Here is a 12,546-nt window from a genome sequence, read left to right as displayed (position 1 = left end):
AGAAAATGCACATGAGCATTGTGGATCATGCCCAAGATCTTCAATTGTGTCACTCATTAGGAAACAGGTGCCACTACATTTAAACCAGTCTTCTCATTCAGTCTTTCATATCTTGTTCTACGTCCCCAAATCACAAATCTAGCCAAAGGTTCACTGTTCCTTCCGAGAGAACAGCTTCACTGGTTTTAATCATCAGTAAAGATGGCACCCCAAAAAAACCCCAGCAATGAAAAGTGACCTAGAAGCTATAAATTTCCTTTCAGCATGGCTTGGAAAAGTTATGCCTACCAGCAAACATTCTGGGACTACTTATGCTCCAGCTCATGAAGACAGCTTGATTTTAGATGGTTAATTCAAAACAATAAGTTACGGAAAACAAAAAAATCACTTTTGTAGATGGCATTTTCCAAAAGTACTCTGCAGTTTGCCAAATGCTGCTGAAGGTAACTGAAAACAGAAATAGGGGAAGCAACTAAAGAACCCCAGCTCAAACTGGCACATTCCCATATCCCAAAGACAACACACTGGAGAGAAAATTAAGCACAAAACCAAAACAAAACAGAAGAGTATACTGGAATCAAAGGAAACCCACACAAGCTGCCAGCTCTACCATTGGAAATAACTATGCAGGAAGCATGGACACAAAAGTAGTACTTCGGAGCCAGGAATAATGCTTGGAAAATGTGAATGTTCTTGCTTCCAGAAGAAAGTAAATCTGTGAGCAGCTGACTGGTAAATGACCACTGTGAGATGATTTGATCTGGAGCCCAGCTGGTTTTCAGCATCTACATGCTTAAGTTTAGAGGCTGTTTTTACTTTATTTTTTATATTGCGTTTTGAGGAACAGAAACGCTGTCCCTCACCAAGCAAGGAGACAGCTAAGAACTGGCAAGTCAGATTAAAACACTACACAAAATAGACTCGACTGTCATTTTAACCACATGACTGTAGAGCAGTGGCCACTGTATTTTGGTGAATTTTTCTCTGTGCCCCCAGATTTCACCTGTACCCAGAATCCCGCACTGACACAGGACACCAGATAGGCAGGGCTGTCATCACCTGATGCCTCACTGCACGTCTGGACTCCAGGAGGGCAGCCAGCTGACATGCCCTTTGCTCAACATTCTCAGGCACTTGGTCACCAGAAAATAAACGAGGAGATCTCTGTGAGACGAGGAAGGAGGGAGGAAGTAAACAAACCAGCAAAAGAAAGCCCCAAAAGGAAGAGACACCAAAATGCCAGCCAAAAAGGTATGACATTCACATGCAGAACAGCAAGAGGAGCTCTCATGTGAAGACTTTTTCCCCCAGTGTCTACTGCCCTAATGAAGTGCTACATTTTGACCATCAAGGGCAAGAAAAAACAGTAGATTTAGTTGTTATTCACAACTCTCCCACTAGGACCTGCTGCAGCCAAAACCAAACAAGCGCGTAGCCTCTCTCTCTGGCATTACCATCAAAAAATAATTTAAAAATGTGGCTTTATCATGCACAGAGGAGCTTATTTGTCAGTTTATTTCCCCATAGTTCTCCATTCTCAAGGATCTCCTTTAAATATCTAAACCTGTACTTATTTGTTTCTCAGACTTTGCGCACAGAGTCACATATATTCTCAAAAAGAATAGAATGAATTAATTTCCTAAAGATGGTGGTATATGCAAAGTGAATGCTCTACATGCCAAAGAGAGGATGTTTTAATGAGCCTGGCTGGTTGAAGCTAAGAACAGCAAAACCAAATACTCACAGAAGCTGCCAGTTTTACTTCTGCAACTTCACTGTCCTACTTATTCTTACTCCACTACCATGTCAACACACCACAGGCACAATATTTGACACCTCCGCTATTCTGGTCTTTCATATCAACCTTCCTAAACTGTTGTGTGGTGCACTTGGTGACATGGAAAAATGACCTGGCTTGTGGCCTGCTGTATAAAGCAGGAGTATCACTTGCAGTATCACACAGACTTCAGCTAATTTGTTTGTAGAGTACAAAAGCAAATGGACCAGGAGCTACAAACATGTGCATTAAGAAACCTCAGGTCTGATCTGTCAAGAATGCCAGGGTACTGCTTTGTATTGTTTATTGTCCTCTAATGCACAACAGAAAATTGGGTTCACACCCAGTTTACAAGAAACATTTTTCCCATTCAGATGCATTAATAATACTCTCTACTTTCAAGCTGCTTTCAGTTCCACCTACTCCTTCCTACTAGATCATTTTCAATAAAACTAGGGCCTATTACAAAGCTGTGGGCTTCTGTGTCGCTGCAGACACGCGTATTCATTTTCTGTTGCCTGTCAGAAAACATTCGGCCCACAAGAGGCTTTTGTTAGAACACATTCTGAAAGTTGCAATAGTTTTATTGCTGGCTACCACTTATGACTTAATTCACTCAAAGCCTTTACTGGAATGTCAATTAATTTGTCAATATGAATTCAAATCAACCGATCCTTTTGAGTGCCCATCTTTTCTTTTCCCATGCTTCTGTATAATACTGAGCCATTCAGACAGACTGTTGAATATTTCATTGTTAAGAAGGCTTCAAAGTCTCTATACTAAATAATGCCTCATCATTTTTCGTTTTACTTTGGCCTGTAGGAGGCAAGATGGAATGCCAGTTGTTTAACCATCCAGAAAGCAAGCAGTGAAAACAATGCAACCACGTTCGCATGAATTAGCACAAAACATAACTCTTCTTGTTCTGCTCCAGCCACAGCATACTTTGCTAAAGAGGTGTAAGAGGAAAAGGAGAATGAGAAGAGCTCAAGTGCTAGATCTAAGGCAAAATAAAAGCATATAGCACACTGTTGATGAATGCTTGTTATGCATTTACGTGGGTATCACACAGAAAGGATCGCTCCTAAATGACTCTCAGCAGTTCCAGCGTGTTAACAGCAGCATTAGGATAAGTGTGTTTCACTACCCAGTATATTTGCTCTCTGTATTGCACACATCCACCACAGCTTTGTGTCATCATTGCACACATCCACCACAGCTTTGTGTCATCAGTGTCCATGCCATTTGTTCATGCTCTTTACCCTCTCCTGTCTGGGACTCTGCTCCCCAGGATAGCCGGCACCAGGTTCCCTGAATCTCTGCAGGCAACAAATTATGAGCTTAAAAACAATCACAGACCAACCTCCTAATCAAAACACACTTCATCTGATTTTTTTTTTTTATGAAGCAGGTAGAAGAGAGGCCGTAACAACAGCAGAACAGTTTATTAAGTATATTCTAAACCTGGCAATAACAAGTTGGCTCCTGTAGAGAAATTTTTTTTTAAGTATATATTCATATGAGGTCAGTAAACAACAATATAGTACCATAATGTAATGAAATTAGTACAATAAAGAATGAAAGACACTCAATATAACTCATACCGTGAAGTTAGTTCAAAGGAAGGAAATGAAGAGTTTAAAAGAAGTGGCAGAATGGATGCATTAGATGTGCAGAGGTAGAGGTTTTAAGAGAGAGAGTAACAAGGACACATCTGTCTGACTTGCTATGAGGCTTGAGCCAAGATAATTTCAGGAAAAGAAATCATTCCTAAGGAAAAAAGAATGTCTCCAAAAGAAGACTACTCAACTGAGTCTAACAGTTCAGTTCTGTAGCACAGAGGGTAAAAATTCCTGAGAGTTAAAAGAAAGAAGACTGATTTTTCTTTTAATTATTTCTTTGAGCAAGAAGGCAGGCAAAAAAATTTTCTGTGGGATACAACATAGAAAATGATCAAAGTACACTTGAACCCAGCAGTAGCTGGCTCTCAAGACTGAACTAGGCAACCAAAAAGACACAGGACAAACAAACACTTGGAGAGGCGAGGGAAGGAAAATACAGAGCTGCCAGATCCTTAGTGACTGAAAGCAAATTTCTCTATATGGAAAATGAATCCCCATGCTATAGATTAGAAAACAAAACTCAGCATTTAACTGCCTTAGTTTCTCTATTTGTAAGCTTGGGGGGAACCCTTCTCCTTTCATAAAACATATCCCCCAAAGTTCTCAAAGGATTTTGACAAGAGGAAAGCAGCAAGCTATGGACATCATCTGATAATGTCATGCTCCAGTCGAAATGCAGGTTTTGCTAATGAAAAGGGCTTTCCCCACCCATTCTACCTCGATGTCCGTTCCCATATCCTTCCTTGCACTCTACACTGTCCACAGTGTGGCAGAAAACCAACCACCTTTTTTCTTAGGACAGGTTCAAATGGGATCAGTAAGCAGACCTGACGTGTTGTGCAGATGCAGACCACAGAGGCAGCAAAGAATGTGTGTTCTGGAGGCTGGCAATAATTAGACCAGATAAAGTGCAACATGTAATTACTCTGAGAAATCACAGCAATAAGGTAAGTCAAACTTTATGACAAAGAATAAAACTTGTCTACTCTGCTAAAAGGTAACATGCCCTTACAGAGTTTATGGGCATACAAGTGTTCAGCAAAGAAATATTCTCTATCTACGGGGAAATTCATTTGTACAATCTTTATATGAAGTAATAGAACTTCAGCTACCTTTTATGACCTCAATAGTAGTTCAGGATTGATCAGAAAGGAGTGGATTTTATTATGGCAGTAGGAAAATTAAACAAACATTAAAAAAGGAATACAACTCAAAGAAGCACAATGACAATTACAAGAAGACAAAAATATTAAAGGATTTCAGGTAACATTTAACTAGGACAACAAATGCACGTGCACAAATATCTGGATGCGTGTTTACGTACTGGCTCAAAACAGCTATCACTGCTCCAGGTTCAAAGTCAGACAGACTGAACACAAACTCTTGTGAGACAACAGCCTGAGTGTGGGGGAAATAGAAGGACCACAGTGGACATGTGCAGGCCACTACAAAACCCCAAAAAAGCACTTCATACAAATAATCCTAAAAAAGTTTTATGGATACAAGGGCAAATTTTGAGTTGAAAATTTAAATTAAGAGTGGAGATGGAGTAAAGTTTCATTTTCTTTCCCTCCATTACTCCAAACACTTCTTTTCTACTTTGCTGTATCTTAACACCAAGAAAGGCTACTGTAATTAAAAATTAGCCTATAGCAAAATCTGAGTCTCCAGTGGAGCCTCTCCATGTTTCCAGTGAGACAATGCTGCCCTATGTTTCTAACCTCAGAGGCTGAGAAAGCCCTATCAGCATCTGAAAAAAAAGAAAATTGGAAATCTCTTTGTAAATGGGATATCTGGTAACTGATCTAGTCACTTGTACAAGCAGCAATGAAGAGAAAGGGACAGAGCATGCAGAGGGAATCACCTGCTGCCTGGGATACGGTGGAGAGGAAGATGGAGTGGAAGAGAGCATGATCACTTTTTTGGGGCAGGTCCGAGAACGTTCCTTATGCCTCATCTTTTTTTAAAACAGAAAAAGAAAAAAAAAATTCATAATAATGGTAGAAAGGAGATAACATTACCTCTGGTCTGGTAAGACAGGCCAGAACACACGAACTGAGAGACTGTGACCTTAAGCTCACACCTCTCACAAATGACCAAAAGCCACAGTTTATCTGAAGCTTAGGGACCCAAGTTTTTTATGCAGAGCCACATGATCACAGCCAAACACAGACTTATATCAATCAATTAAACCAACAGCTTCTGACTCAAGGTCTTACAACCAGTGAAAGGCAAAACTTGGAACCCTACACAGCACAGTTGGACTGCTCTCTTTGCTTCATGAAAAATTACTTATTGCTTTGCCTGGCAATGTTTAAAAATATCCATCCCGTTGACCTAAATACTCTGGCTTGCAGTTCATTAGTAATACAATTCAAGTCACAGCATTCTGTCCTCAGCTTCAGATCCCTCTTCTTAAACTTCCAGATATTAAACCATCTTTAAACCATTTTTAAGTTAAGCTGTACTACATTCTAGCAGAAGAGAAATACAGCTGGTTTATAGCCAAAATGCAGCTGTACCTAGTAGTCTGAATATTACACAATTGCACATACAAGTCCTCAATTTCATGTCCTTCTAGTGCTGTACCTCCTTACTATGTACAGTCTTTTCTGCACCACCACTTCTTGTTTATTAATGTATCTTCTGCCTGATATTTCCTTTACTTGTGAGTTCTCACCAGAGCATATCTGGAAATGGTTGCACTGTGAAAAACAAAACATTGTGTCCCCACAGCCACTGTTAGATGAGTCTCCAAAGAAACTGCACATGGTTTAAAGGAATTACAGATGTTCATTACTCCCCTTGCAGCTGAGCTGGCACTAACATCTGTTTGGGTGTTCTCTTCCCTTTCAGCAAAAAAAGTAAATAAATAATCAATTCTTCTATTTCAAACAGATGCTACAAGCAGCTTAAACTAAAACATATGACTTTGCACTGAAGTGGATGAAGACTATTCATATGTTGTTTCAAAAGGCTCATCTATGAAGTCACTGATTTCTAGCTGAAAGGATGGTAACATTCTCAATCACAGAGCTGCTCATGGGTTTTCATCTGACCATGGCCAAGTTTGCATTTCAAATGGCAAAATTTTCACAAACTTGCTTATTTTTCCAAGGCAGACCTCAGAATATAACACTGTATAGGTATATGAGATACGTGTTCAGTCCTCTAGTAGGATGTATTTCTGAGCATGCAAAGACAAGGGTGACTGTAGGAAAGAGGAAAAATACATCAACAGATTTAAATAAGAAATCTAAGTTTAAAAAGCAGTATTTGCAGAAATCATTGGCGTTGCAAGTTCTCTTCTGTTGACATTTCAGCTCTTGCTGTCTGTGGTCATCTCGGTCATGGCATATCTTCCAGAAACAGTTCCAACAAAGTTACTGAAAAGTTTGTAATACTGCCCTTTATCACACTTTAGGGAATCACCTCAAAAGAATAAGCATCAGATCTCTAAAGGCAGAAAAGATGTGCACCAAAGGATATGGGATCTCCATCTTACAAGTGTCTTTCTACACATCAGTGATCTAAGCTTATGTATTACACACAAAAGTTGCTGCTGACAGGAGATCTATGAAACTATAGCAGAAAACTGCTGAAGGCCATAAGCTGAGAGTCTGGAAGTCCAGGACAAAATTCAGTTTAAAAGGCTTGTCTCCAGTACCATGTCCAGTCACATCCTCTTCTGGATAGACCATATGGCTTTCAATGCTTTCATGATCCCCGATGAGATGCTATTTCCCAAAAGCAGCCAAAATGGCTCAGAAAGCAACAGAACATGATCTCATACAAGAAGGCATTCATTTGAGGAGATTAACTTCCATGCCATGAAATACAACCCAGCCTTTTTAGGAGATATTACCATCATATAAGAAAATCACATTTTTCTTTACTATCATATAAGAAAATTACACACATTTCCACTGTGCACATACACTTCACGGTATCTTCATGCATCAGTAGCTGCTGCTGAGGTGCTCATAAGAACACGAACTGAATTTTGACAACGCAGGTCAACATTCTCAAAGTGTAGCTCAATAAATCAAACTTTATAATCCAATTCACAAGGAATGCAGGCCACACTAAATGCTGAGGAGCAGACTGGTGAGGTTTTTTAAGCCACTTGCTCTTTAGCCTTCCCCAGAGAGACACCATTTAAGTCTTGTGATGAAAGCAAAAAGCGCTTCAGAGCAGATTCTGCCAGGATGCCACTCCTTCTAGGAATTCTGTTGTAGCAACCACCCCTACCCCACCTATACAACACACAGAGTTGCATTCTGCCTAACAAGCTCAGTGAATCACCTCATACCAGGGCAAAGCAAGATTCTAGATTTAAACTGATAGGCAAATACAGCTAAGGAAATTCATCTGACAGACACTACCAGGCAGTAGCCCAAGGCAGATGCAAACTTCCCATCAAAACTATGGGTCCAACCCAGAGCATATCCTCTGGTTTATCCCTTGCAATCACTCTTATGCTTTTGCTGTATAGTTTCCTCTTCCATGCAGTTTCCAAAACACAGGAAGGACCAAACCTGTCAACCACATAACTGCCCTTCTGCCAAAGAGCCCCGAGAAACTCAACATCATGTCCTAAGAAACCTGTGGTTTCCCTCAATAACACATCACCCTTTGTCCCCTTAGGAACTCTTTTGCTCCTCCTCTTCAAAGCACTCTTCAGTAGAAAGCATTTGCTATATGATATATCTAACAGTCACTAACAGAAGTTTCTGCTCATGAACCTCAACTCCTGTGCCAAACGAGAGAAACAACTTTCCAATAGCTTCATGAACAGCTCTTTCTAGCAAACATACATCCTCCTAAAGAACTTGTCAGGAGCAATACTAATCCTGTACAGCGTGTCCTGTGACATGTACTGGTACCCAGCACCAACTCTCCCCTTGGCAGTCTGTAGCCCAGGAAATAGCTTTAAGGCCAGCTTTAAAGTGCCCAATGTCGCTGCAGAAAGCCATTCCAGTACCATCAAGAGGTGCAGTCCCACCACTGCCACAATCTGTGTGCAAGAAACCACAATTACGAGTCTCAGCAGCCAGCCCAGGGGCTGCTCCAGCAGCAACTTCCTGCAGGATGGATTGCTGTCCAAGCTTGGCAAAGCTGGCTGCTTGGCCCAGTGGATGGCTTTCCACCTCAGTTCATCTTTGATCAGTCAAGAATAAATGGTTCTATATGTGTCCATGGCTTTTGAATGAAGGTAACCAATGTTCTTCACTTCTCCAGGTGAGCAACTTTGGAACAGGAACTCTCTCAGTTGGGTTTTTGCATCCTTGAGACTCAGTTTTACGCTTCTCCATTTCAAAAGCACTGCAAATTCAGCATGAAATCTGGACCCAAGAATCAATCATCTTCTATTGACGCAGTAAAGCCCATCAAGGAAAGATCATCTCCTTGTGTAATCTTGAAAGGGAAATCATCCACACAAGGCAATCATTGTCAGTATTGAAGAAAATAATTTAAGTCCCCTGAAAGAAAAACTGCTACAAAAAGATTTTTAAAGATATGCCCTACATTGCTGCCTACAAAGAGATGCTATCAATGTTGAAGGAGAGCAGAGATTTTTTTTCCTTCCTTTTGTTTTGTCTTTTTTTTAAATTGTGTAGTGCAGGTAAAAACAAGAACAAACACAGGAACAACAAACTGCTCTCTGGTGAGGAGAAAATGCTATTAAAAGCAAGAAACAAAAGTTCATCCTTTTTTTCTAACCAATTACAGAAGGAAGACAATAAGAACTTCTTCTGTTTCACTATAAGGGCTTAATTATAAAGCCTTCATAAAGTTTCAATAGCAGGTTCAAGGAGGAATCTCAAGACTGTCAAATGTGATATTTTCCAAGTGCTAAAACACAAAACTTCATTTGCTTGACCAGAGAGAGACAGCCAGTGCAATCCAGTCTTCCTTTTTTTTTGGGAGGTAACATAAGCAGTGCTCATCAATTGACTTCATATTGTAGGGCTTTTTGGTATCAGGGTTTTTTTCTTTTTCCTCTTTACTTGGTAACTGTCCTTAAAAAATTAAATTTTCCTCAATCACAGATGATGTGCATCCATCTGAAAGCGCTCATTAGCCTGTAAAGAAGATTTTGATGAGACAGAAGGTAGAAGAACAAACACTGAGTCAGGAAACCAAAATGTCTTGACAGTTCTACTAACAATAATTCCCCTGGCTTAGGTCTTCTTCCTTGGAGAGAAACCTTCTAGATCATGGCACCAGTCATGACATGCAGCATTAACTGTGTTGAATACACCCCAAACATGAAGATCACCATGAATCCATATTCATGCAGAACAGTGGATTTCCAAACCCAGTGGCGCCTTCTTCCTCTTGACTCCACAGCCAGGAAGAAGCAGATATTTTTCCAAATTATGGCTGCCTTAAAAATACCTCTCAGCACTCTGAGAAATATGAGGAGGCCACTTGCACAGAGAAACAGTGGAAGCAGAGGAAGCCAGTGAGATAAGTATCCCTATCTGCCTAAAAAGATCATCTGTCACAGGCCTTAACTTTGGCAAGTCTGTGGCTGCAAGAAAAGCACAAGCAATGACAGTGGGCCAAAACAGGGGAGAGAAAATAAAATTTGATACCTGCTGATTTTTCTGCTGATGATCCCTATTCTGAAAACCTCTGTAGCAGAAAACCTGAAATTTACTGAATTCACAATAAGATGGGAATCTGCAACGCAATGAGGGTGAGAAGTTGGCAAGGAAAGCTCCATATGGCATAAAAGAAAGGGAAACCACAGTAAAATCTCTTGCCAGTACAGAACACATAAGATTTAGCATATGAATAGCAAAACTGATAACCAATTTTACTAGTTATGCCAAGGAAGAGCTTTAAAATCATAGATGGTATGACACCTTTTACCTCATGGGTTGCCAAAATTGCTTGCATGTTTTCATTTTTCTTTCTAACAGAAGAATCTAGAAATCCTGTAGCAAAAATTTCTACTGCAGCATCCATTGAAACCCTGGTAAGTTGAAACTATCATAAGGGGGCAGGGAAGATTTGATTAAATCCTTTTGAAACATTAAACCGTGCATCATTACCAAAGGAAGATGTTGACTTTATTCACTGAAAGTTAAATTATTTAAAATAATGGACTTGGACAAGGTGCTGGAAAAGGACTGGTTTAAAAACATGACAGTGATGGCTGGTGTTGGGTGCAGGCAATGCATTGTACTTAGAATCAGTTTCTTTACCTGTTTCCACTGGGGTATGGGAGCAAGACGGCCTTGCTCTCGTCTGCTGGATGGCTGGTTGTGAACACGTTCTTGATAAGGCAGGACAGGTTGCTGCATGCAGGTTGTAGGGAAAATGGGACGAAGGAGGAAAGATAAAATAGTAAAGGAAACTCAAAGAAAGCCACAGGAATGGAATACAGAGTAAGACAGACAAACATTCAAGAAAAAAAATAGGGTAGGGGAGAATTCATTTAGCAAGTAAAACATAAAAAGGAAAAAAAACCATCCAAAAATGGGAAACTTAACATATTTTGGACTTTATCTTTAATTTCACTGTTTCTTCAAATCATTGGCTGAGTATTCTAGTCAATGTGTAGCAGCTGAAGAAACATTTGATTGGTAAAAGGTGGGATAGACATCACCTTTCTGGGATTATGTTACACTACCAAGGCTGATGTGTAGTGTAACATAGAGAAACTTGACCTGGCTTTAAAGTGGCCAGGTCAGGTCCCACTCACAATGTGGCCATGGCAGCACAGAGCTTGGCACAAGCTGTGAAGATGGACTTATGCAGCAGAGCAAGAACTCTGTCACTTAAACCCTACTGCTGACACTGCACTGCCAGCAGGAGCTTGAAGTGACTCAATCTGACTTCAAAGACAACTACCCTGCAGTTGCAGTTCAGATTCCATCCTGAATAACCAGCAAGCCTCAGTTGGAACGATACAAATATCCTGATTGCCAAGAAACTCCCAGGCATTTATCTGCTGCACTTACATACATGTACAAACCTTAATCACAATTCACAAGAACAAACAGATGTAACCTGATATGAAAATGTTCAAATCAGAATGATTGTTCTTGAACTGTGTAAAAGTGGAACATTCCTGGAATGCTTTTAAAGAGCAATAATAGTCATAAAAGAAACTAAATTGCTGGTAATATATTTGTGAAAGAGATTATATAACATAATATAGGCAATTACAAAGAAATAAACTTTTCTTAGGAAGTTCTTCTTCACCTCATACTCATAAATTTTAAACTTCTTTGAGTAAGCTTCACTCTCCTCTAAGAGAGCCTTTGAAGTAAAAAGGGCTAGCATCCAGCCTTGAGGAATGGGTGCTATTATTCCTGATTTTCCTCCACAATTCCAAAATAAAGGTGTTCTTATCCCATCTCCTACCTGTCTCCGTAAGCTTGAGGACGGCACCGGTGCATTCTCTTCAAACTTGGCCAGTAGCTGGGTTGCCATAGACTTGACTTTGTTCTGATTCCCAATGGCAGCATCAATCCTCCTCTCTGTCAGGGCGCTCACCAGTGTGGGCCTTTCTTCTCTGTAGCTCCGTGGGAGGTCCTCCTAAAAAGCAGTGACATCAAAATTCAACAAGATACAACGAGATCACCTTTTCCCCTCTACCCCTTTGTTGTGAAGGGTTTCTAACACTGTAGATAACAAGTCTGATAGCCTGCACTTGCAAGCTCGCATTTTAATTTCCTTTGGCATGTCATCAAATGTTCTGTTAAACTTTACTTATCTTTTCAACCGTATGTGATGCACTTACCTACCAAAGAGGCTACAGCTGAAACACCCTTGTGAATCCCATGACATAAAACAAAGGCCTGTCTTCAAACCTTCTCACAACGAAGTCAAAGCACTGAATTTTAACTCACCTGTACCTATTTGGCTACAAATATTTAATCTGAAAGCCTGCCTTATGGGCCCTACTGGAAAGGTTAGTGCTTTTTGCACTAACCAAGGCTAAAGTTTAAATGTCCATGAAACTTCTAACAATAAGGCATTATTTAACTAAAGTTTTATTCTTGATGTCCTCATCAAACCACAGCAAATTGCTATTAAAATAGAACATCAGGGAACTGCAATATTTCATTTGCTGTGTACTACTCTTTCATAAGGATCAGTAAAATATTTGCGCTAAAGATACGACAA

At 40.1% G+C, this 12,546-nt stretch overlaps 1 protein-coding gene across 15 annotated transcripts in view; it reads right to left on the bottom strand.

Moving 5' to 3' along the window:
- The window catches only part of MICAL3 (microtubule associated monooxygenase, calponin and LIM domain containing 3), a 167,394-nt gene that overhangs the window by 78,968 nt on the left and 75,880 nt on the right, over nucleotides 1-12,546 (bottom strand). For 11 of the 15 annotated variants that reach the window (XM_039383170.1, XM_039383171.1, XM_039383169.1 and 8 more), the window contains 2 exons: nucleotides 11,782-11,955; nucleotides 10,617-10,709 (listed from right to left, as the gene is read on the bottom strand). In XM_039383170.1, coding sequence (XP_039239104.1) covers nucleotides 10,617-10,709; nucleotides 11,782-11,955 — 267 coding nt within the window. Of the gene's footprint in view, nucleotides 1-3,039; nucleotides 3,097-5,263; nucleotides 5,357-10,616; nucleotides 10,710-11,781; nucleotides 11,956-12,546 lie in introns of all 15 variants that reach the window. The other 4 variants (XM_039383175.1, XM_027726664.2, XM_027726666.2 and 1 more) reach the window with 2 other exon arrangements.

The sequence above is a fragment of the Pipra filicauda genome, unplaced genomic scaffold (assembly GCF_003945595.2).
Source record: "Pipra filicauda isolate LSUMZ 115617 unplaced genomic scaffold, ASM394559v2 scaffold2_size9829703_pilon, whole genome shotgun sequence".
In the NCBI taxonomy this organism is placed as follows: domain Eukaryota; kingdom Metazoa; phylum Chordata; class Aves; order Passeriformes; family Pipridae; genus Pipra; species Pipra filicauda.
This window is presented reverse-complemented; position numbering and strand designations above follow the sequence as displayed.